Below are 26,504 nucleotides of genomic sequence, written 5' to 3'. Positions count from 1 at the left end.
ATCTGCTTCTCTTGGCCGATAACCGATACGATATTCCGATAATAAATATATACAGTATATACTTATTTCAAAAAATAAGTTCTTAACCTGTATTTTATGCACACCTGGGGCAGCGACTTCATAAATCATTAATTAACCCTAACCCTAACCACCACCCCACCCCCCATCAATGACGATGCCATCCATCCATCCTTCCATCACGATGTTTCACTGTGGGACCATCACGTTGACATCGCACAACCCTAGTGGAGTCCATGTAAATGTCCATGTAATAAGTATGTCTAATACTGTCCTAATAATGTCCTAATACTGTATATAACTGAATTGTCTGGGTATTTCCAGGGCAACAGGCATACAGTATATATGCACATGTATGTAGCGTTTCCTGTGGTTCTGTTCTTTAGTCTAGTTTCTGCTGGAGTTGCTTGCATCTGAACTCTTTATGTTGTGCCAACATTTTAACCCATTGATACCTGATGCAGCATTTACGCGGTTCGCGGTCTTAAAGGGATACACACACAAATGAGGGATATATACACGCAAATGCTGCATCAGGTATCAATGGGTTAATGTGAAACCAATGAATGATGCCTCAGCTCACTAGAATATCATATATGCTGAATATGACACGGATTTTTGCTCTTAGTTTTTACACTGTACCTTAGCATACCTTTTATTGTCTATAGCCTAGTTTATTTTAGGCGAAACTACCATTCATATTTATTAAATGTATTTTAGTTTCTGGGTTCATCTTCATGGTAACAGGCAGAGCAGAATGCTGGAGGCCTTTGGCTGATTCTAATGGCTAACTTAGACTGTCTAGAATTTGAAGGGTTTGCTCTACCGCGTTTGGCAATTATTATTACTAGTTTTTGTGTGTGTGTGTGTGTGTGTGTGTGTGTGTGTGAGTGTTTGTGTGTGTGTGTGTGTGAAGTGTGTGTGTGGGTCGGTGTGTGTGAAGTGTATGCAAATGAATAGCACGGGAAGGGGGGCAACATGCACCTGTATTTCTAGAGATTTCCATAAAGCTTAATCTCTTTGAGATAACATGGTTGGAGACAAATACAGTTTATATTTCTCTGTCACAGAATAACTGCTCAAATGAACAGAGAGCAGATCATGAGCGTGACCACATTCTCTTGGGGGGTGGTGGGGGGGGGGGGGTAAATCCATTCTTTTAGATGCATTTCGATGCGGACGTGGGCGATTCTGAATCGATTCACAAATGTCAAAAATCGATTTTCTAAATCGTACTTGATAACGTGATGTTGACGGAATGAAAAGGTGGAACTGAAGTGCGATGGCAGCACAGCACCTGGACAGTTTAGCGTGTGGCACACAACAGGAAACACAAAGATTGCTGAACGTGAGATCCAATTCCAACCAGCAGCACCCTCTGGATTAAAAGTGAGTGCATGGAAGCGTTATGGATTCCATGAAGTTGACTGGGATAAAGGACTTGGAACAAGAGGCACACTATAATGCAACATGTCACTTTTTATTAAACAAGACTGTGATGGAAAATCAAATGCAAAGACATGGTTGTCTTCCCTGACTATTGATGCTTTCACACACTTGAGAGTTTTGATCAATAATCGATCAGTAATGTGGTTACTGGATATAATGATGAAGTGGGTAAAGGTAAATAATAGAACAGCTAGAACAGTCTGTTCAGAAAATGACACAGGGTTCCCACTTGCCACGGTCATGAAATTCCTGGAAAAGATATGGGATTTGAAAAACTATTTTCCAAAGTTTTGGAATTTACACTGTTTTTGTTTTTGTGAGAAATATGTGTATACAAATCCCAAACTATGTCTAACGCCCAATCAGAGATGTGGACTTGGACTTGAGACTTGGACTTGAGTCGCACTTAAGTCACACACACAGTGACTTGAGACTCGTCATCCTCAAAGACTTGAGACTTGACTTGGACTGGAAGCAAATGTCTACTAATGTCATCTCTAATAATTGCTGCTACTGTATTCTAATAGATAAGGGGTGAGGATAATACAGTACATGCTTTGAATTCCTTAGTTTTAGCTGCAGTGTTCTAAGCAGAGCGGATGGCATGCAGCAGATGATAGAACGCTCATCCATAAGAGACTTGAGACTTGACTTGGACTTGCAAAAAATGACTTGTGAGCATCTCTGTCCCCAATACATTATAGAGACAGTCCGCATGTCTGGGAACGCCCATACAGGCTCTAGGAACGCCCACAATAGATGCTGGTTAGCTGGGGGCGTGGTCAGGGTGGGGTAAAAACCGGCTGTTCTATCCATTCAGCAAAGTTAGAATTTAGCTGATAGCCCAGCCCAGGCAGACACGATCGCGGATTTAACCACCGCAGTAAACGCACATCTGAGCAGACGTCTTGTGTTCTGCTCTAGAACCCCCAAACCTGTAGTTTAGAGCCGCAGCACCGTCTTTTGGTGAGTCAGTCAGCCCATTGAGATATATCGGCGGTTTTACCCCACTCGCGCGCCAGCCGTTTAAAATTTTGTGGGTGTTCCCAACTTCCCAGACATGCGGACTGTCTCTATGGTATTACTAATTTAAATGGAGACCTGCACTGCACAGGTTGTTGCTTCACTATTATCAGGTGATACAGTATTTATCGTATTCCCATGATGTCACATGCATTTCCTACCAATATGGGGGCTTTACAAGATTTGATTGTAATCTCACCATTGATTACCATCACCTGTTGTTTTCCTACCAAGATGGCTGTGTGGTGAAAAGTTAGCATAGCAAGAGATGGGAAGTGCACCTAGCAGCTTGCTTGTCAGTCTGGGAAGTGTGTATTTAATAATGTGGCTTTCGAATGAGAAACAAACTAGGTCTGGGCAATATATTGAATATCATGATTCATGATATTCGATATATTGCCCAGATATAGTTTGGGGTTGGGAGGGTGGACACGGTTGTTGAACAAATGTAGAGTAGCTTTTGTCTAATACGATGTCTGGATAAAGAGATATAATAGGAATCCCTGGATAAAGATGAAAACATATAGTGGATCCCCGGATAGAGATAGTATCAAAGGAGTATCCAATATCATGCCCAAATGTGTCAAGACTTTGATATTTCATGGCATCTCAGCAGCTTATTTTGGCATGATGTCAATCAGGCCATATCTTATGCTCATGTAGTGAAGTTGACTTCTAGTGACAACATCAACCTGGATGTTATGTCACAACATCCACACAATGGGATCAATTTGAGGTCCCGTGGTGACAAAGTCCAGTCCTTTTACCAATGTGAATTTTTAAATCAGAAGATGACAGCGTGTAAAATGTGCCATTGCAATATCTCACCACTAGATGGAGGTATACGTCCAGGTGAAATGAATCAGGGTCCGTAGCCACAAAGCCTCCTACTAACTTAAGAGTTGGTCCTAGTGCTGAAATTAGAAGAAAACTCACTTTGAGTGATGACGTTTTATAAGAATTACCACTTAAAAGTAAGAGTAACTCCTAGTAAAGATAACAACTATTCACAAAGCATCTTAGCCCTTATTAAGACAACTCCTAAGGTGGAAAATTGTTGTAGAGAGGAGGACATTAGTGGCTTAGGAGTTTCTTAAGGACAGGAGGAAAATGGCTGAAATACACAGAAAAGACACATTATTATTATTGTTATTATTAATAATAATAATAAAAATAATAATAATAATGTTATTTTTAAAGTTATTATCACAATGTTAAGATATTTATCAACAGGCAATCAGTGATAATTTAGGTGTATACAATGCGTGCGTGTGCGTGCTATTCTTAGTCCTATTTCATCATCATTTCATTATATGCCATTCTTAGTCCTATTTCATTATCATTTCATTATATGCTATTCTTAGTCTTATTTAATTATCATTTCATTATATGCTATTCTTAGTCTTATTTCATCATTATTTCATTATATGCTATTCTTAGTCTTATTTCATCATTATTTCATTATATGCTATTCTTAGTCTTATTTCATCATTATTCTTAGTCCTATTCTATGTTGGTCACTATTTTGCCTTTCCCAACAAATAATACACACTCACCGTATGTATACAATGTCACTGACCTCACAGCTCACACACACTCAAACACCGCATGACTCTCACAGTTACTCTCAAGCTTACACACACACACACACACACACACACACACACACACACACACACACACACACACACACACACACACACACACACACACACACACACACACACACACACACACACACACACACACACACACACACACACACACACACACACACACACACACACACACACACACACACACACACACACACACACACACACACACACACACACCAACCAACCAACCAACCACCAGCCATCTGGACATTTTGAAGCCGGGCCAGGAGGATGGCAGTGAGAGAGAGAGTGAGCAGTGATTGATAGCAGGGGACTTGACAGTACTGTGCTAACAGCTGGCCACCTGGGCATGCCCATTGCCAAGATGTCCTGTTGGTTTTCTTTCTTATTTCAATGCATTTCATGGGTCCATACTTCAGATAGGTAAGGAGGCATTGTGGAGTGGGATCATACAGAAGCATCAGCAAAGTGAATAGAGATGGGCGCGAGCAGCACTCGCTCATAACGTTACTAGTTGAGTAACGTTTCTACCGTTCCTACACTTTAACAACAACGCAGCCTGCGAAATCCCCGGTGCAAACGAGACAGACGCAGGCTTCTCCATAACGCAGGCCCGATAAGTCATTCAAAACTTTGCACTAGTGTACTACTTGATTTCACTGTCGTTATCCACAACGTTAGCTAGCCACAACGAATATGGAGAAAGAATCACTTTTTGGCAGGCAATCACTCTTTGGTGATCACGTTTTACTAGCTAACGTTAATCAATCATGCCCCCCCTCCCCCCCGTCTCTCCATCTCAGGTCAGTTTATGATGACCAGCCCAACGCCCACAAGCGCTTCATGGAGAAGCTGGACGCCAGGATAAGGAACCACGACCGGGAGATCGAGAAGATGTGCAACTTCCACCACCAGGGCTTCGTGGACGCCATCACAGAGCTGCTCAAAGTCCGCGCAGATGCCGAGAAACTGATGGTGAGAGAGAGCGAGATAGAGAGAGAGAGAGAGAGAGAGAGAGAGAGCAGTAAAGAACTCTTTCTGGTAAAAGAGTGAGGCTGCCCAATTTTAAGACTAGATCTCAAGACCCCCAGCAGCTTCATGGACTTTCAAAATCTCCAAAAAGGAAGGACTCTTGTCACTAACACATCACAGCAGTCGGGTTTCCATCCAAAATTTCAATTTGCGCATAAAATAACTCGGTGGAAACGATGCAAAATTTGCACCTCCAAATATCCCAAAAAAGTGTTCACGCTTGAGGGAGGTGGAAATTAAAGTTGGGTGTATCGATAAAAGGAAAATGCTCATGAATGAAAGTAAACATTGTGAACTGCACGTTTTTCTATAGATTTACATATACATTTGGCTAAATCATGTTTCTGCTCATGTTCTTCTGGTGCTACACTGCTGCTAAAAGACTACAGAAGAACCAGCAATGATCTAACCTGATGCTGCCAGATGGATGGGTTTGTTTCACAAAATAGCGCCCCTGTCTGGCAGAGTCAGGCTAGCACTTATCTGATTGGTCTCCACCCCCTGGCAAAGCCCTCATTTGGAAGGAATTGTCATCAGCAATTGGGTCATGGCTCTCAGCTGTTTGACAAGAGCTGAGAGTTCAAAGATCCCTTTGTAGAATGGAGAAGTTTGTCACTGAATCTGTGAGAAAGAGCAACATTTCTCACAGATTCAGTGACAAACTTGTGACACAAGCCATTAAAGGCCCAGTTCACACTCGCCTCTGTCCCTGCCCCCTCATGGACAATGAGCTCATTACAAGGCTGAGCAGTCGTAAAGAGGGTATGGAGAGAGGGAGCTGATAGAGAGAGGGAGGTAGAGAGGGAGGTAGAGAGGGTATGGAGAGAGGGAGGTAGAGAGGGTATGGAGAGAGGGAGGTAGAGGGCATGGAGAGAGGGAGGTAGAGAGGGTATCGAGAGAGGGAGCTGATGGAGAGAGGGAGCTGATAGAGAGAGGGAGGTAGAGGCCATGGAGAGAGGGAGCTGATGGAGAGAGGGAGCTGATAGAGAGAGGGAGGTAGAGGCCATGGAGAGAGGGAGCTGATGGAGAGAGGGAGCTGATAGAGAGAGGGAGGTAGAGGCCATGGAGAGAGGGAGCTGATGGAGAGAGGGAGCTGATAGAGGGAGGTAGAGGCCATGGAGAGAGGGAGCTGATGGAGAGAGGGAGGTAGAGAGGGAGCTGATGGAGAGCATGGTTATAATAGTTTTGTATTTTTTCATTAGTTTTTATTTTTATTAGTTTTGACTTTTTGTTTTCAATTTCAGTTTAGTTTTCATGCGTTTTTAAGGTGGGTTTGATCATTTAGATAAGTTTATATTTTTTGAAAATGCTTAGTTTTAGTTTAGTTTTTTATTAGTTTCAGTGTTAGTTTTAGTCTTTTTTGCCCCTTTCCTCTTTTTGTTGTAATATGGGGTGTTTGTCAGGGTTAAGATTCAAAGGGGTCATAAAAGATGATAGGTCTAGGAAAATAGATTTCATCTCTGCTCAAAATACTAGGCTTATTATGTATGCAATACTGTAAACTGACAAAGACTAAAACGAAGGACATTTTCTCTTCAATTTTATTTTATTTTAGTTAGTTTTGTAAACACACAATACCGTTTTAGTTCGTTATCGTTTTTTTGTCAAGCTTAGTTTTTATTTTTATTATGCCTCCGCCGGCGATAGCCAGGCCGGAGGCATTATGGATCCGGGTTGTCCGTCCGTACGTACGTCCGTCCGTACGGCTGTCCGTCCGTCCGTCCGATGTTTGTTAACGCGATATCTGAGGAACGCCTGGACGGAATTTCATCAAATTTGCCTCAAACATCGACTTAGACTCAAGGATGATCTGATTAGATTTTGGTGGTCAAAAGTCAAAGGTCAAGGTCACTGTGACCTCTCGAACGCCATTTTCAAGCTTGTTAACGCGATATCTGAGGAACGCCTGGACGGAATTTCATCAAATTTGCCTCAAACATCGACTTAGACTCAAGGATGATCTGATTAGATTTTGGTGGTCAAAGGTCAAAGGTCAAGGTCACTGTGACCTCTCGAACGCCATTTTCAAGCTTAACGCGATATCTGAGGAACGCCTGGACGGAATTTCATCAAATTTGCCTCAAACATCGACTTAGACTCAAGGATGATCTGATTAGATTTTGGTGGTCAAAGGTCAAAGGTCAAGGTCACTTTGACCTCTCGAACGCCATTTTCAAGCTTGTTAACGCGATATCTGAGGAACGCCTGGACAGAATTTCATCAAATTTGCCTCAAACATCGACTTAGACTCAAGGATGATCTGATTAGATTTTGGTGGTCAAAGATCAAAGGTCAAGGTCACTGTGACCTCTCGAACGCCATTTTCAAGCTTGTTAACGCGATATCTCAGGAATGCCTTGACGGAATTTAATCAAACTTGTCTCAAACATCGACTTGGACTCAAGGATGAACTGATTACATTTTGGTGGTCAAAGTTCAAGGTCACTGTGACCTCTCACACACCCAATTTCCAAGCTCTGTAACGCAACATCACAGGAACGCCTTGACGGAATCTCTTCCAATTTGCCTCAAATGGCGATTTGGACTCCAGAATGAACTAATGGCGGAGGCATAAGTCTGCGTTGCGGTCGTTCTAGTTTCAGTTTATTTCATGTTTTTTCAATTCTAGTTTTCGTTTTTTCATAGTTTTCGTTAAAGTCGAACTGAACCTGTTCGTCACGTGCATAATGAGTCCGTTTCAGACTGAAAACATAGTTTGTCTAAGATGACAGGTTGAGAGGCGGGTCATAGTATCATGTTGATGATTTTATTTGACAATTCTGGGGACTGGATTGGGCTTTGGCCAATCCTGACGTGTTCCGCCTCCAAATCGAGTGGGATTCAGTGTGTTGTGGCGCTCCCCTCGGCAAGAGCCTTTTGACGGGAGGAGTGGAGCTCAGCGAGCCGCAGGCAGCCAGCTGCCTTCGTGTTGCCGAGCGGAGAGTGCAGCACGTCGGCCTGGAATCTCCGAAGTGCGACCCCTGACAACCAAGCTCTCGGATGCGTGCGCCATTATCGCTGCTGTAAATACGATATCCCTGGAATGCGCGTTTTAACAAGCCAGTTACATTTCTTTGCATTCTTAGAGATTATAGTTTTTGTTTTTTGTTCATGTTTCTAACAATTGGCCAAGTTAGTAGTTAGTTTATGGGATAGGAATTCTGCCAGATGACAGGCACTAGGCGCCATTTTCTACTTCATTTGGAAGAGAAAATTATCCAGAAATGAAGATTTGATTGACAGCTGCATGTCATGATATGATTGGTTGAAATGGGGTAGAAATTTGATAGTACTAGGTGACGTCAGCAAACTGTACATTACTGTTATCAATGAAATCTTGAAAAATGAACTTTTGATGTGAAAAAGTGTGAAAAACTAAAGAAATTAGATTGTTGTGATTTTGTTTGCATGCATTATTAAATAGGTGCACTGCATAGTATACCCAGGTATTTGAACTAAAAGAAAAGTCATTTTTGGGTTCAGCTCGACTTTAACTATAATAACTTTAGGGCATGGAGAGAGGGAGGTAGAGAGGGAGCTGATGGAGAGAGGGCATGGAGAGAGGGAGCTGATGGAGAGAGGGAGGTAGAGAGGGCATGGAGATAGAGCTGATGGAGAGAGGGAGGTAGAGAGGGCATGGAGAGAGAGCTGATGGAGAGAGGGAGGTAGAGAGGGCATGGAGAGAGGGAGCTGATGGAGAGAGGGAGGTAGAGAGGGCATGGAGAGAGGGAGCTGATGGAGAGAGGGAGGTAGAGAGGGCATGGAGAGAGGGAGCTGATGGAGAGAGGGAGGTAGAGAGGGCATGGAGAGAGAGCTGATGGAGAGAGGGAGCTGATGGAGAGAGGGAGGTAGAGAGGGCATGGAGAAAGGGAGGTAGAGAGGGCATGGAGAGAGGGAGCTGATGGAGAGAGGGAGGTAGAGAGGGCATGGAGAGAGGGGGAGCTGATGGAGAGAGGGAGGTAGAGAGGGCATGGAGAGAGGGAGGTAGAGAGGGCATGGAGAGGGAGCTGATGGAGAGAGGGAGGTAGAGAGGGCATGGAGAGAGGGAGCTGATGGAGAGAGAGCTGATGGAGAGAGGGAGCTGATGGAGAGAGGGAGGTAGAGAGGGCATGGAGAGAGGGAGGTAGAGAGGGCATGGAGAGAGGGAGCTGATGGAGAGAGGGAGGTAGAGAGGGCATGGAGAGAGGGGGAGCTGATGGAGAGAGGGAGGTAGAGAGGGCATGGAGAGAGGGGGAGCTGATGGAGAGAGGGAGGTAGAGAGGGCATGGAGAGAGGGAGGTAGAGAGGGCATGGAGAGGGAGCTGATGGAGAGAGGGAGGTAGAGAGGGCATGGAGAGAGGGGGAGCTGATGGAGAGAGGGAGGTAGAGAGGGCTGGAGGGAGGAAGCTGATGAAGAGGGGGAGGTAGAGGGCATGGAGAGAGGGAGCTGATGAAGAGGGGGAGGTAGAGAGGGCATGGAGAGAGGGGGACCTGATGGAGAGATGGAGGTAGAGAGGGCATGGAGAGAGGGAGGTAGAGAGGGCATGGAGAGAGGGAGCTGATGAAGAGGGGGAGGTAGAGAGGGCATGGAGAGAGGGGGACCTGATGGAGAGAGGGAGGTAGAGAGGGCATGGAGAGAGGGAGGTAGAGAGGGCTGGAGGGAGGAAGCTGATGAAGAGGGGAATGTAGAGAGGGCTGGAGAGGGGGAGCTGATGAAGAGGGGGAGGTAGAGGGCATGGAGAGAGGGAGGTAGAGAGGGCATGGAGAGGGGGAGCTGATGGAGAGAGGGAGGTAGAGAGGGCATGGAGAGGGGGAGCTGATTGTAGCGCTCAGTCCCAAAAAGGTTGGTGACCCCTGTTCTATGGTCTCTCCTGATTCTAAATATAGCTCAATTGCATGGTTTGACCAAGTATAACTATGCTAAGGTTTTTATAAAAAAAAAAATTTTTAATAAAGTTTTTATAAAAAACACACACTGATGTTGTGTTTTCAAAGGGCCAAGTCACAGACACTAACCGAAGACTTCAGGAAGCTGGGAGGGAGGTAAGAACATGCACGCACGCATGTACAGCACACACACGCGCACACACACACACACACACACACACACACACACACACACACACACACACACACACACACACACACACACACACAGAGTTTTTGTTGTGATGTCAGCATACAGTATATGCGTGCTTGTCAACTGTGAAGGTGTTCAGGTTAAGACATGACCCTTCTTTAACCTCCCTACCTCCCTCCATCAGGTGACAGCTCAGACAGAGGAGGTGATTCGCTGTCGCATCCAGCAGAGGAACATGGCCACCACTGTGGAGAAGCTGCAGCTCTGTATTCCAGGTAGATTAGCTGCTTGTTTGTCAATGTGATTTTGTCTTCAAGCTTTCCTATATTTTACTATTCAACCTTACCTTTATTTCATACCAAAGTCATACCAAAGACTATAAAAATGGGACCCATTGCCTCCCTGCTTGGCACTCAGCATCAAAGGGTTGGAATTGGGGGGTTAGATCACCATGTGATTCCCGAGCGCGGCGCTGCTGCCGCTCACCGCTCCCCCAGGGGATGGGTCAAATGCGGAGAACAAATTTCACACATTGTGTGACAATCAGTGGGACTTTACCTTTACCTTTAAAGGTTCAAGGCTTCCTTTGTTTGTCTCCCGTGGGAGAAATTTACAATTTACAATACTAGAAATCGACAACTAACCTGTGTACATAACATGTGTACATAACCTGTGTACATAACATGTGTACATAACCTGTGTACATAACATGTGCACGAGCTGTATCAATGCACGTCACCATTTGTGCCAAAGTGCTTACATTGATAAGAACTGAAGCCTGATAGTTTGTTCCACTCATAGATTGTATGCAACAAAATGACTGCAGGCGCTGTTGTAAAAGAAGCAGAACAGCATCTTCAGAACAGAACTCTTGTCTTCAGTAAACTGTCTGTGATAAAACAGAAGTGGCAGCCATACTGTTTCCTCTCATATCTCAGTATTTTATTTTTATTTATTTTACCTTTATTTTACCAGGCGAGACAATTAAGAACAAAATTCTTATTTACAATGTCGGCCTGCCTCATAAGGGGAAAAGGGAGGAGGGCTAAAAGATCAAAACATGTTAAAAACAAAGCACATAAAACTACAATTAAATCGACAATTAAATGAGATGCAACAAAACAACAATAAGCATTAAACACAGCAGTAAAAAGCACATAACACAACATCAACGCAAGGACAGCAACAATAACACAGAGAGGTATAAAAACAGAAAGTGAGCAGACATGAGCGCAAGGGGGCATAAAAACAAGTAAAGGTGGACAGAGGGGGTGTGTAATGGAAGTGATACAAGTGCTACCCTACAGAGAAGGGAAGCATGTACAAGAATCAGTGAGGGTGTCTGAAATAGTGAGTCTGAAGGCAGAGAGGTAAAAAAACGCTAGTTTAGAAGCCAAAATATTACTTATTGTCAACAAACCAAAATACAATGGGGAACACTGGCTAATCAGTAGACCACAGCAAAACCCAGCAAGACATGGGGCATCTTAACACATTCAGTGCCAAGGACGTCTGTGGACGTCCTAAAAAAAAGTAACGAGGAGTGCCAAGGACGTCTGTGGACGTCCTAAAATCATAATTCATATTATTCCATAATTCTGCTGTTTAAGGTCGTACCTAGCCAGTGAGCATGAATCCCTTCAAGGGATCACACGGCGCCACCTTAAACATCGTCACAGGAGCTGCTCCACCCACCTCAGATCCTTTACTTTGTACAGGAGACAGCGGAGAAAGCGGCGATCAAAGTGGAAACGGATGCATGCTTCAGCCAGAGCCGTATATATTGCTCTGTCTACAGCGGACAGTGGGCTCGGCTGCATCCGCGCTCACAACTGAGCTCTTATGCTTCTATCTATCTCCACACGATTTCCTAGAAAGCCAGCATCCGAAGCCGAACGGCCAAGCCTTTTCGTTCAGTCGCGTTTGCCAGCGCGCATCATTTCCTTCTTGATGGGCGCTGGGATCTGTCCGGGGCAAAAACGAGAAAACAAACTCTGTGCGTGTGGGAGGAGCCCGCAGCTCAGAGGTGGAGAGGGGAGAGGGGGGAGGGGGGGGGGGGGGCGGGGGAGAGGGGTGTGTGGCACACAGGCTTCACAGAAACCACACCACACGCCACCACATCAGAAAACACCAGCCAGAGTCAGTGAATGTGCTCGAAATTAGAGTGCAAAAGGTATTCATAAAAGGGCCTATATCTTGGAAACTAAAAAAAAACGACAGAAAACCCTTGAAAGTGCACTTTTTTGAGAGGCTGTAATTTCATAATGGAACTGTCTAGAAACAAAATTTCTTCTTTGGAAGAAGCAGGAGTGTTCAATGTTTCATTAAAGTCCAGCCCCGTTAATATAGCCATAATAGAAAAAATTCTATAGCTGTTTTCAACTGAATGGAAGTGAATCTGGCACAGGCTCCAGACAATTTTACTGAAGCGCTGTGGCACTGAATGTGTTAAATATGGCAAAATACACTGGAAGGGGGCTTTAAGTGATAGTCTGAAAGGTCAAAAGTTGCAAGGAAAACCTTTGTGTTTCACAGATAATCTGCAGGGCTTATGTATGTAAAGCCATATATACTGCAATACAATGTGTGTGTTGCATTTTAGTTAGAGCATCACTAAAGTACCATACATACTGTACCATACATACTGTACATACATACATACATAATGTACATACATTCGTACATACTGTACCATACATACATACTGTACATACATACATACTGTACCATACATACATACATACTGTACCATACATACATACATACATACATAATGTACATACATACGTACTGTACATACATACTGTACCATACATACTGTACATACATACATACTGTACCATACATACATACATACATACATAATGTACATACATACATACATAATGTACATACATTCGTACATACTGTACATACATACATAATGTACATACATTCGTACATACTGTACCATACATACTGTACATACATACATAATGTACATACATACTGTACATACATACATAATGTACATACGTACGTACTGTACATACATACTGTACATACATACATAATGTACATACATACATACTGTACATACATACATACATACATACATACATAATGTACATACATACGTACTGTACATACATACTGTACATACATACATACATACATAATGTACATACATACGTACTGTACACACATACTGTACCATACATACATACTGTATCTCTTTCCTTCCCTTCCTCCCTTTGCAGTTCTGGAAATGTACAGCAAACTGAAGGAGCAGCTGGACTCCAAAAGGTATCATCTCACATATCACTTCCTCACAGTGTGGTTTGGTGTATAGCCTGGGTCGCTGTTTAGCCTGGGTCGCTGTATAGCCTGGGTCGCTGTATAGCCTGGGTCGCTGTATAGCCTGGATCGCTGTATAGCCTGGGTCGCTGTATAGCCTGGGTCGCTGTATAGCCTGGGTCGCTGTATAGCCTGGATCGCTGTATAGCCCTGGTCGCTGTATAGCCTGGGTCGCTGTATAGCCTGGGTCGCTGTATAGCCTGGGTCGCTGTATAGCCTGGGTCGTGTATAGCCTCGGTCGCTGTATAGCCTGGGTCGCTGTATAGCCTGGATCGCTGTATAGCCTGGGTCGTGTATAGCCTGGGTCGCTGTATAGCCTGGATCGCTGTATAGCCTGGGTCGTGTATAGCCTGGGTCGCTGTATAGCCTGGATCGCTGTATAGCCTGGGTCGTGTATAGCCTGGGTCGCTGTATAGCCTGGGTCGTGTATAGCCTGGGTCGCTGTATAGCCTGGGTCGCTGTATAGCCTGGGTCGTGTATAGCCTGGGTCGTGTATAGCCTCGGTCGCTGTATAGCCTGGGTCGTGTATAGCCTGGGTCGTGTATAGCCTGGGTCGCTGTATAGCCTGGGTCGCTGTATAGCCTGGGTCGCTGTATAGCCTGGATCACGTGTAGCCTGGGTCGCTGTATAGCCTGGATCACGTGTAGCCTGGGTCGGTGTATAGCCTGGATCACGTGTAGCCTGGGTCGGTGTATAGGCTGGGTCGGTGTATAGCCAGGGTCACCCTGGGTCAGACAAAAACTCATCACATTGATAAGAAGTGACACTCGCTCCATTTGCAACATTAAAAAAAAAACTAAACCAAACTAAACTTTACCACTATTTCTTCAGAAGTTGTAGTTGTCATAGACTGTGTTGCATAGTTGATTGCTCTATTGCTGACAAAAATGTGTTATTGTAAGTCGCTTTGGACAAAAGCGTCTGCCAAATGACGTAATGTAATGTAGCGAAACCTGTCTGTCTACGGTAAAACAGCATCCAGTAAAGCGCTCCGCATACAAAGTGCCGAACAAAACTACCTCTGCCAGTTGAACAATGAAGAAATATAATATAATGCATATTATTTAAACTGTGTCCTTATTCAATCTATGAAAGAATCAAAGTAGAAACATGTTAAAACATATTGTAAACATTAATTCTGAATTTCATTTATTAAATAACAAATACAGCACTTTGAAATCATGGGTTCAGATTTACAAAGTGAATGTACTGATGTATTTTTTAATAAAACATACATTTATTGATGAAAATTCAAGTTTCCAATACACTGCATTACACATATTTTGCTGTTAAAAAAAATCACTGACTACAACAGTATATCCAGACCATTTCTAGAATCGGAAAAACAAAAATGTCAGTGTAGAATTTGCAACCATGTATAAATCTACCCATAACAAACATTCTGTAAATGTAATGTAAAAATGTAGTGGATAGATGAATAGGCCTGGAGAGACTGAACCTGGATAGAAAACTTAAGTGATCCTTTAGAAGTCATCCTTTAGTGACCCCTCCAGGTTCTTTGGGGAAACGATGAAAGGCATGTTGTTTACTGTCAGAGTTTCTGCAGTTAATTGCCAAACATAGCTTGTTTTTCAACTTTAAAGTCTCCTTCACGGTCATGGTGTCCTCTCTGTCTGCATGTTACTGCTGTTGTGGTTGACGCAAGGCTACCGCTACCGCAGCGCCTCTAGTGGCTGTTTCCAAAAATGCATCAAAGTGTTGACTCTTTCCTTCCATGCTCTTTGGTTCATGTCTGAAAGTGGCTTATGACTTTGCAGGATGACCTGGAGGATCTGTCCAATAAACAAGCTACTTGTGAGCAGGGCTGGACTGGGACCAAAAAAGCTACCTGCCATGTGTCAGACAGGCCCACAATTTCGAATCGGCTCAATTTTTCGAGCTCGCGCTCGCTTCGCTCACGCTCGCATGGGTTGGGGATTTACTTATAAAGCCACATGTTATGACCCGGTCTAGGGGTTTTAGGTGTAATCATGGGTCGCGGAACCGCCCGGGCCACACGGGCCCGGGCCTGGGTACATTTCAGTCCCCCCCACCGGCCATTGCACCGGTAGAATTACATTGCAGTCCAGCCCTGCTTGTGAGTCATGTGACTTTGCCCTGGCTCACTTGTAACTGAGCAGTGGAACTCCGTGAATAAAGTAAAGATCATGTGACTTTTCCCCGGCTCACTTATTGGGCAGTGGAACTCGGTGAATAAAGTAAAGATCTCCAGACAAAAGAATGATCAGGTGTGATCGCACCCTAGCTTATGTTCTGTGTTGCCCTGCCCGTCTCTCTAGATACTATGCTGCGTTGAAAACCATGGAGCAACTGGAGAAGGTCTACATCCCCAGGTAGGCTTCCAGCTAAAGTGGTTCTCACATACTGTAGGTCTGGACAGTCTGGAAAAGTGTTGAAACTGAATTTGAAAAGATAGAGATCTCGACAATTTTGAGAATTGCACAGAGTCTTGAAGAGAATGTAAAAAAAGTCTTCAAACATATTGAGTCATCTGAAGATGGATACAATGTGCTGGTTGTGTTGTGTCCTCTGTAGGGTCAGTCATTACAGGTTCTGTCAGATCATGGCGGAAAATCTTCCCAGACTTAGAGAGGAGATCAAGGAGATCTCCATGTCGGATCTCAAGGACTTCCTGGAGAGCATCAGGAAGCACTCCGACAAGGTCGGAGAGACCGCCATGAGACAGGTGTGTAAGTGCATAATGTAACACACACACACACACACACACACACACACACACACACACACACACACACACACACACACACACACACACACACACACACACACACAGTAAAGGAGAACTTCACAGAAAAACAATGCTGATTTATTTTGCACATGATTTCACACATAGCCGCAAAACTGTTTACAGTTCATTTAGTTTGACAGTTATTGAGAGTTGGTTTGAGCTAAGTTGATGCCAGTGATGTCATTTGTGCCGGGCGTTTATTTACAAAATATGTAGCCAGAACCTGCATCTATATGGGACCTGTGGCAATTTGGGACCTGCGTTTAATTCTTTTTGCACAAAATTCTTGCTCAGCAAAGATTGGAAATAGTATAAATTGTTTATTTAAACCAGTATGAATATTACAGTATAGAGATCTGGTTTGACCGTGCCACCTGCTATTTATCTGATTAATCGATAATTGATCATTCATTTTCAAGGACATTTCTTCAAATGCCCACCCCGATCTGATCCGATCTGGGTCAAGGAAGGGGGCGGGGCTACTAGCTACGGATAGGAAGGTTGTAGAGAGTCGGGGTTCAAGGGGCGGGTAGGGGGATCTGGGCTTGGGCACTTCTAGGTTCTGTTGTATTGGGTCCTATTCTGTTCTAATTTTGCTGTTGTTGATCTAAAATGTTGATCTAATGCTTTTACCTTTTTAATAACAGTTGATACAATATTTGCAGTAAAGACTAGAAACCACATGAGAGTTTGTCGAAGGATCTCCATAGTTTCACTAACTGCGTGTGATGTCCCTCCAGGCACAGCAGCACAGGACCTTTAACAGCGCCGTAGCCAAGCAGGCCAGTCTGGGCCCCGCCCCCTCCACCAAGCCTATGTACACACACACACACAACGGCCTGGCAGAGGAGGAGGAAGGAGATGAAGAGGTAAAGAAACTGTGTGTGATATACAATGGAGTTTCACCACTCCTCATCCCGCTATATAATGATTATAGCAGCTTATATCAACCAAATTGAATGGACTCCGGAGTCAGGAAGATGTCTTATGAAGGTATATTTAATAAAGCCATTACAAATCTCTGACAAACTCCATTGTCAGAGGACTGAAATCTCAATGTACCATCATAATGTACAGAGTCCAGATATTCAGATATGTACTTTATTCACCTTATGTTCATATGCGGGGGTGGGCCAAATTCTTCCGGGTTGTGTTAACACTTCCGGCGGTCACGGCGCGAAATACAAAAGAATGTCGCAAGAAGAAAATTATTTTTGTAGCGGACAGTGCAGGGGGTAAAACAAAGAACGTAGCGTACTACTTTGAGCTTGGTACACAGCAAGCAAGCGGAGTATCCACTGTTAGCCAGGTCCGATAACGTTATCGTCGACAATGACGATCACGACATGCTCCGTAAAAAGGGTGCTACAATAATAGGAGCAAGCGAAAATTGTTTTTAGAGCAGGAATGCGTTGAACATCTCCCGCAGCTGCGGTCTGACTGATACAAATCAAGTCGAAGAGCAGAAAGATGAGATCAACAAAAAGAAAACAAAGAAATGGGCAGTTAACAGCAACACACTGAGAGACTTTCTTGTACAAAACATACCTGGACTCCAACATAGAAAGCTTCAGATGGTTTTCTCTCCTCCGAGCGCAGCATGCGCCTTTTACGTCTTAAGACCCGCAGACGTTAATGTAATTCCCTGGAATGCAAGAATTAACGAGCCAGTTACGTGGGGTTGCGTTCTTAGACATTGCCGTTTGCTTTATTTCATATATTACATACAATTGGCTAAATTATTAGTTGATTCAGAGTTAGATGATATTGGAGCAGCCGGCATTTTTTTTTTTTTTTTTTAGCCGGAAGTCGTGACACAACCACACAACCGGGTCAAATGGGCGTGGCTACATAAGGTGAATAGAGAGGAGAGAGAAACAGAGAGGGGAGGGGTGGTGACTTAGGAAGTGTGTGCATTCAATTTTCCACAACAATTTGTGTGCGTGCGTGTTTTGGTCTTTGAGCCAGAAAGGGGCGATATTCGATTAGACAGAAACATAGATCTCAACAATCACGTGACACCTCGGAGTATTTCCCCATTCATATTCTGCAATGAGACTTTGATTATTAGCCATAATGTCCAAACCACCCAAGGTAGACTCACCACGGGTGTTAGGGAATGGAATTTCGAGCTAGTGTTGTGAAACCATGTTATCTATCTCTTACCATGTTATCTGTTACCACGGGCAAGCTAGTGTTGAGAAACCATGTTATCTGTTCCTGTAGAAGCCACAAATCTGTATGTCATCCTTGTTTATTTGTAAACATTTTTGATTCAATGACATGGAGAAGTACTACACTACCCACAATTCTAAAGTCTAATATCAATGTCTTTGATTGGTGGAGCTCTCTGTATGATTGTCTGTGATTGGTGGAGCTCGCTGGGCACTGGTGCACTAGTGAAATATCTGGCTATGCTACTATAAACGTAGGCTACAGCTTGCTGAGTAAAGGGCTCAAGCCACCACTGAGTGACTGTCTGAAACTATGCCGGGACCCGTTTTGAACTCTGTTGCCCGGTTGTTGATTGTAAAGCAAGGAATACGGCTATATATACCATGGAGCTAATAGCGTAATGGCAGACTTTCAAGACCGCTGGTCCCGCCCACTGCCGCTCAGAATGCTCTCCCATTGGCTGAAACACTCTGTCGCTCATCCGTTAATCTGATTGGCCCGGATGGATTATGGGATGAGTAGTACTGTAGTTCCTCTACTTTTAAACTATTGCAGTATATGTACACACTCTTGTACCTTGTATCTTCCTTTTTTTTCTTTTTTCTTTTGTTGTTGTTGCTCTGAATCAAGCTAGCTGGTTGGATTGGTTCCAGGCTAAAAACTCTTTTGAAACATGGACAAATTACTCATCCGGAACCAAAAGCTACGTCACAATGCCACGTGACTGTTGACTGTTGAGCTATATTACAATATAAGAGAATATGGCGATATTGCGTAAACAATTGTCATTGTTTTCTACTTGTTTTGAATGGATGTTTGGGAAATTTATAAAAACTAATCATGCTTCCTTATGTCTTTGACTGACAGGTTCTTACAGCTCAGGACCTGGTGGACTTTTCACCTGTCTACAGGTGTTTACACATCTACACTATACTGGTAGGTCTATCTCTCACACACACACACACACACAAGTGCATTCACCGCTGCTGCATTTTAGTAGCCATCAACTACTCACAAAAATAAGTCAACTAGTTGACTAGTAATGATATATATATATATATATCTGTTCTGTTCTGTTCTGTTCTGTTCTGTTCTGTTCTGTGTAAAAGGGCAGAGGGGGCCTAAGGGCGGATCCTCTTTACACCAATATTGCAGGATCTCTGTGTAAAAGGGGCTTATTATTTTTGTGATGTGAAGATGCTGGAGTCTCTTTTCTCTCTGTGTCTGCAGGGCGACCGAGAAACATTTGAGAGCTACTACAGGAAGCAGAGGAAAAAACAGGCCCGGCTGGTACTGCAGCCACAGGCTAACATGGTGAGCTGCACATACACACAGGCTGGTACTGCAGCCACAGGCTAACATGGTGAGCTACACACACATACAGGCTGGTACTGCAGCCACAGGCTAACATGGTGAGCTACACATACACACAGGCTGGTACTGTAGCCACAGGCTAACATGGTGAGCTACACACACATACAGGCTGGTACTGCAGCCACAGGCTAACATGGTGAGCTACACACACATACAGGCTGGTACTGCAGCCACAGGCTAACATGGTGAGCTACACATACACACAGGCTGGTACTGCAGCCACAGGCTAACATGGTGAGCTACACATACACACAGGCTGGTACTGTAGCCACAGGCTAACATGGTGAGCTACACACACATACAGGCTGGTACTGTAGCCACAGGCTAACATGGTGAGCTACACACACATACAGGCTGGTACTGTAGCCACAGGCTAACATGGTGAGCTACACATACACACAGGCTGGTACTGCAGCCACAGGCTAACATGGTGAGCTACACATACACACAGGCTGGTACTGCAGCCACAGGCTAACATGGTGAGCTACACATACACACAGGCTGGTACTGTAGCCACAGGCTAACATGGTGAGCTACACATACACACAGGCTGGTACTGCAGCCACAGGCTAACATGGTGAGCTACACATACACACAGGCTGGTACTGTAGCCACAGGCTAACATGGTGAGCTACACATACACACAGGCTGGTACTGTAGCCACAGGCTAACATGGTGAGCTACACACACATACAGGCTGGTACTGTAGCCACAGGCTAACATGGTGAGCTACACACACATACAGGCTGGTACTGCAGCCACAGGCTAACATGGTGAGCTACACGGTAGCTCACAGCCACAGGATTCCACAAATGTACAATGCCAACATTTTATTCTGAATAAAATGGCATGTACACACACACACACACACACACACACACACACACACACACACACACACACACACACACACACACACACACACACACACACACACACCAAGCAGTCCCTGCTGCTGAGTTAATCTCTTCTGTGTGTGTTTGTATCCAGCATGAGACAGTGGAGGGCTACAGAAGATACTTCAATCAGATTGTTGGGTAAGTTGTTCCTCTGTGATCACACAGTGGTTCCCAACCTTGGGGTCGCCTGGAATTCAAATGTTCTTTTGTTTGTTTGTTTTTAGTTTTCTTTTTTTATATAACTAACTACAGAATAGGATTAGGGGCGATTTTATTTTCAATTTTTTTGTTTTGTTCTGAGTTTGAGTCAGGATTCTGAAAATAAAATCATAATTCTGAAAATACATTTTGAATTCTGAGTTTAATGTCAGAATTCTGAGTAAAAAAAGTCAGAATTCTGAGATTAAAGTCAGAATTGTGAGGAAAGAACTGTTACTTGTGACATCACTGATGATATTATATTACCCATGTTTTACCGGAATTTGAATGTCTGAGGTCCTTATATTTTTGTGATGTCAAAGTGGGCTCACAAGCCAAAAAAGGTTGGGAACCCCTGACAGACCCTGTTCACACCTGCTGTTCACATGCGTTTTGGGTGATCCCATCACAAGTGGACAGTTCTAAGTACGCTATGTCAGTTTGCACCTGGCATTAGGAAACGCCTCATAACCTTTTTACACAGTGGTCCTGCTATTTGTATCTGTTAGTAAGCTAAGACCAAAAGAGCCAGCGTTGTCTTTTTACACAAAGTGTTTTTAGACAGTAAAGGCGCTGACAGGGTTCTGCGCAGCCTTGACTTGGAGCCTTGCCGCCGACTAGTGGTAGCAGCGAGACTGTGCATACTCGTAACTCGTAACGTAACTCGGCGCGTTGGCTGCGGTACACGTCCAAAACACTAGGTGGCTTGTGGTACACTTATGTCCATTACATATTACGTTATCATGTCGTTTACCAAGAACTTCATGTCGGTGAAAACTCATTCCAGTGAGCCTGCAGAAGGCTTTGCTAGATGAGGGACAAGCACTGTTAAATGAGGAAATCATTCCTCACAACAACTATTTCAGCGGATATGTGCGCGGCCCAAGGGAACAGCCAATCACAGCTCTCTTGCTGGTCATGTCCGCGTTGACGCCGCAGAGTCACATTTTCGTGGAGCTGCACGCCCCCCCTCTGCCGAGCTGCGCCGATAGGATGGCCAGATGCGGCGACCCCTCGGCGCTGGCGATTTCACGTAAGCACAAAAACCAGTTTAAGCCGGCATTCTGCAAGGGAAAGAGGCGTGATGTTCCTGCTGCTGAGGGACAGACACACGCTGATCACTGATCACTGATGATGAGTGTGGAGGGCTGTGTGTGTTGAGAGACAGACACACGCCAACACACCAATTGTAGTAAGTGGATAGGATTTATGACATCACTGATGATGTCTGTACACTTTATTATGTGGTAGCACTGGTGCTCCGGGATTGCACTCACCGACGAGTCACAGAGGTCCGACGGATATCTAGCCTGCTTGATATCTACATCTATAGCGACAGGAAAGTGGTCTGACTGAGGAGGTCATTCTCCGGGATTGGTACAAACTGTCCGACAACCAAAAAACAACTGTAAAAGGCATTTAAGTAGCTATGCAAATCGTATAGCCTATGTTTACTAAAATCATTCTATTATCCATTCGAAACCCAAGTAATGTCTATGACATCACTAAATATTTCACATGCCTGTGACCACATTAGCATAAGGTCTATGACATCATCCGTGCTTTATGGCATCACTGATGATGATTGTGGAGGGCTGTGTGTTGAGAGACAGACACATGCCTCCAATTCTAGTAAGAGGATAGGATTTATGACATCACTGATGTGACAATATTTATTACCTCAATTTTGATGTCACATCAGTGATTGCATGTCACAAAGTCTATGACCTCATTAGCATCACTCAGTGAGTGATGTCAGCAGTGATGATCAGTTATGTCAATGTGAAGACGTAATACATAATAGTATGATGATTATGGAGGGCCACAGATGCATCATCATTGATGTCATAAAGTAATCATGATGTCAAATTATTATATCCTAATAAGGTCAGATAAATTGTGACATCAGTGATATCATAAATACCTTATGATGTCATAAAACACTGATGATGCCATAGACCGTGCTAATGGGGTCATATACATTGTGACCTCACTAGTGATGTACTAAAGCACTGACGATTTAAGAGTTATTATAGTGAGGTCAAAGTCCCGGCTGGGCTAGTGATGTCATAGACATGGTGACCTCATCAGTGATGTCGTAACCCCTCCCGGCTGGGATAATTACGTCAGACATTGTGACATCATCGGTGATGTCATAAACCTGAGGCTATAAAAGTCATGGGAGGTCGGGTAATGCATCCAAAGTACACGATGACCAAGTTCACCATTCATCCAGTACACAATGACCTGAAAGAGGAGTGTTCGTCTTGTGTTTTGCCCGTGCCTCCCTCCCCGGGTGACGCTCGGAGCACCAAGCGAAGGATGCGTTACTCCAACCTTCTCAAACTTCTCATGATCATCTTCAATAGCTGCATATTTGTGGCAGGTACAGCTATCCTGGGTGTGGGAGTGTGGCTAAAGATTGACAGCTCCTGTCTGCTGCGTATACTGCAAAAGCTGGAGGGTGCTCCGGCCAGACTGGACCAGTTGACCAACGTGAGCAGGTGGCTCATATTGGTGGGCGCTGAGCTGCTCGTCATCGGGTTCCTGGGCTGCTACTACGCTGTGGAGCAGAGTGGCTATAAGCTGAAGGCGTGGCTGATGCTGATGCTATGCTTCCTCAATAAGGTTGCTGGAGCGATGTACATGTTGTCCTTCCTGGATGGGGCCGGTAAACTTCTTGAGGAACTGGGGATGAAGAAAAGTCATCAGAAAGGACTATGAGGAAAAAACCTGACCGTGTGACCTCTCTGGGATGCCACCATGGAGGAGTTCAAGTGCTGTGGATACAAGAACTAGACCGTGGCTCGCCTTTTTACAACCGCATGCTGCAATGCAACCACCAGCACGAGTCCATGCAGTGAATCTGCAGTATCTTCTACGAGGATTGACGAGTGCTTTATAAAATTGCTGCAGCTGATAGAGGACAACGCTGTGATGGTTGCGGCCGTGGCGCTGGGCACTGCTCTGGAGATCGCATCAGTTATAGAAGCGGCTGCACCGCTTCTATAACTGACAGAAACAGAAAATGGAGGGATGTGGGAGGGCGTGATCGGAAAGGAGGCGGGGCTAGGGAAAATAGGCCATAGCTAGAGAGTCAGGGTTCGAGGGGTGGGTAGAGTGAGTGGATAGAAGGGTTCTGGGTGGTGAGAACGACCTTGGTGAGGGAGGGGGTGGGGCTAAGGATAGGGATAGGGAGGTCAATCAGGTCATAGTGTCGGGGTGGGATGTGGGTGGTTTAGGGGTAGGAGGATTTTCCGCATTGAAAAAGATTAGCCGTGTTGTTGCCTCAAGTGCCATAAGGCCGAATGGCCACACCACTGCGCTGTGGGCTTGAAGGTCTTTGTGCTTGTATGAGTCTAGACTGACATGGATGGATGTAGACTGCTGACTTGTTGGCAGAAGCATACAACTGCAATGCGGTATTTCTAGTCTGTATTTTGTACTGTACATTTTCTCTGTTTGACCTTTCTTTAAAAAAAAGAAAACGTAAAAAATTTGCAAATAAACGTAACTAAAATGACAGACTTGCTGTTTTATGTGCTTTCCTTCTGCTGGGATCATGGACGGGGACAGACAGCACTGACAACTCACAGAGCCTGGAAATACATTCACTCATTTAGATTAATTTCGAGATGTATTCACCCGAAAAGTGACCCGGAAGTCGCCTGTGCAAATTCATCTCGTGCTGTTTTTTTTTAAATATATATTTTATTTAAAATTTTTCTGAACAAAATACAAACAAGACAAACAGGCTCAGACACAGGAAAACAAAAGAGAGAAAAAACAAACAAACAAAAACACATCAACATTCAGTGTGACGTCATGCTACCAGGCTTGTAAGGTGCTTATAAGCACTGCTTATATGCTTGCGTATTGTGCCCAGGATCCCACACAGGGGATCCATAACCAGTCTGGCAAATCACCCGTCGCCCCCAACCTCAACGAGGTACGTTAGAAACGGGTCCCAGATGGCAGAGAATTTCTTAAGTGAGTCAGTCCTCAGGAACCTAAGTCTCTCCATCCGTATAACAGAGGTCATATCCGTCAGCCACAGTTTAAAAGAGGGTGAGGAGGGAGACTTCCATTCCTTCAGGATTAGTTTCTTGGCAACAGTTGTCCCTTGTGTCAAAGACTGTTGCACAGCTGTAGGGAAGTTCAGAGAAGACTCCAAGCAGCCAAAGATGGCGAGTTCTGCCTCCGGCTGAAGTGCGATTTTGTAGGCCTTAGAATACCAGTCAAATATTTTGGCCCAGAATCCCGTTAGTGAAGGGCAGAACCAAAAGGCATGAGATAGTGTGCCCTCCAACACTTGACACCTTTCACACAGTGGTGATACAGTAGGATAAATCTTGTCATTTCTGCTTGGAGTAGTGGAGACGGTGAGCAACTTTAAATTGGATCAGCTGGTGTCTGCTATTAACTGAGCAGAGTTGCACAACCGACAAACTCCTTTCCCATATAATGTCAGATAAATCAGTACCAAGTTCCTCCTGCCATGCTTCTCTAATCCTCTCAGTAGAGGCCATGGTGCAGTTGTCAAACAGACATACAAATCTAGAGATGAGGTGCTTGGAGTGAGGAGGGCTCAGCAAAACATCAAAAAAAGCATGTTCACTTGGGAGCGCTTCAAAGGCCCGAATCTTGGATCGAACAAAATTTCTGATTTACAGGAATCTGAGCCAGTTTGTGCTGGGCCATCTCGTGCTGTTGAGTGACATCACGAGATGTAGTCTTGCGAGATCTGGCAAGTGATGTCACTCAACCGGAAGTGATGTCACGCAATTGCTCACCTGTGATGTCATCAGGCAGTCGTGATGTCATCAGTGCCCATCACTTGAGCAAATGTTGAATGCATTTGCAATTGCACAACTGTGATCTTATCTTTAGTCACAATTTGTGATGGAAGTGATGTCAGTCTACTACTGGCCTCTGGCCTACCGGTTACTTTATACACAAAAAAAAAAAAAAAATGTACAGTGCACCTGAACGCAACATACAAGATCCCCGCTGAATAAGTGTCCAAATGTTCATGTCCGGTTACTACACTGTAAAAAGAAAATGCACCTGAACGCAACATACAAGATACCTGCTGAATAAGTGTCCATATGTTCATGTCATTCTGGCCAATACTCCACTTTTGTTATAACATTTCAGTCTGGAATATGCAATATCTTTCAATAATCTTTATGACTAAAAGGCTAAAAGTAATCTCATGTGTAAGAAATGACTGTTCTACATTGAAGTAAAACTGTAAATAATTAACTTGTTGGTTTTGGATTTATTTAGCTTCAAGAGTGCATTTTTGTTCCTGTGACCCTCAACACAGGCTTTGAGAATCCCGGGCCACTTACTGATACTTATGCTTAAATTAACCCACTCATATTCTGGTTTATTTCTAGAAAAACATTTTGGCTATTGGAAATTCTAATTGGCTGGTAACTTCTAGCAGCCATATTGGCAGGTGGTCAAAAAAGTTAATTTCAAGCCCTGCAGGGAGAGCAAGTGGTGACATAGGAGTGAGTGAGAAAAGGATCAAATATTGGTTAGAC

General features: G+C 44.2%; 1 protein-coding gene across 2 annotated transcripts in view; it reads left to right on the top strand.

Annotated features, from left to right (window-relative positions):
- Positions 1–26,504, top strand: part of exoc6 (exocyst complex component 6) — a gene marked incomplete at its 5' end in the record, with an annotated part of 76,760 nt that overhangs the window by 6,236 nt on the left and 44,020 nt on the right. For both annotated transcript variants that reach the window (XM_083634854.1, XM_083634855.1), the window contains 10 exons: positions 4,913–5,084; positions 10,116–10,163; positions 10,385–10,475; positions 13,440–13,485; positions 15,837–15,890; positions 16,093–16,243; positions 17,047–17,175; positions 19,349–19,417; positions 19,712–19,795; positions 20,846–20,892. In XM_083634854.1, the coding sequence (XP_083490980.1) occupies positions 4,913–5,084; positions 10,116–10,163; positions 10,385–10,475; positions 13,440–13,485; positions 15,837–15,890; positions 16,093–16,243; positions 17,047–17,175; positions 19,349–19,417; positions 19,712–19,795; positions 20,846–20,892 (891 nt within the window). The remainder of the gene's footprint in view (positions 1–4,912; positions 5,085–10,115; positions 10,164–10,384; positions 10,476–13,439; positions 13,486–15,836; positions 15,891–16,092; positions 16,244–17,046; positions 17,176–19,348; positions 19,418–19,711; positions 19,796–20,845; positions 20,893–26,504) is intronic.

This window comes from Poromitra crassiceps, assembly GCF_964638095.1.
Source record: "Poromitra crassiceps genome assembly, chromosome: 4".
Classification (NCBI taxonomy): domain Eukaryota; kingdom Metazoa; phylum Chordata; class Actinopteri; order Beryciformes; family Melamphaidae; genus Poromitra; species Poromitra crassiceps.
This window is presented reverse-complemented; position numbering and strand designations above follow the sequence as displayed.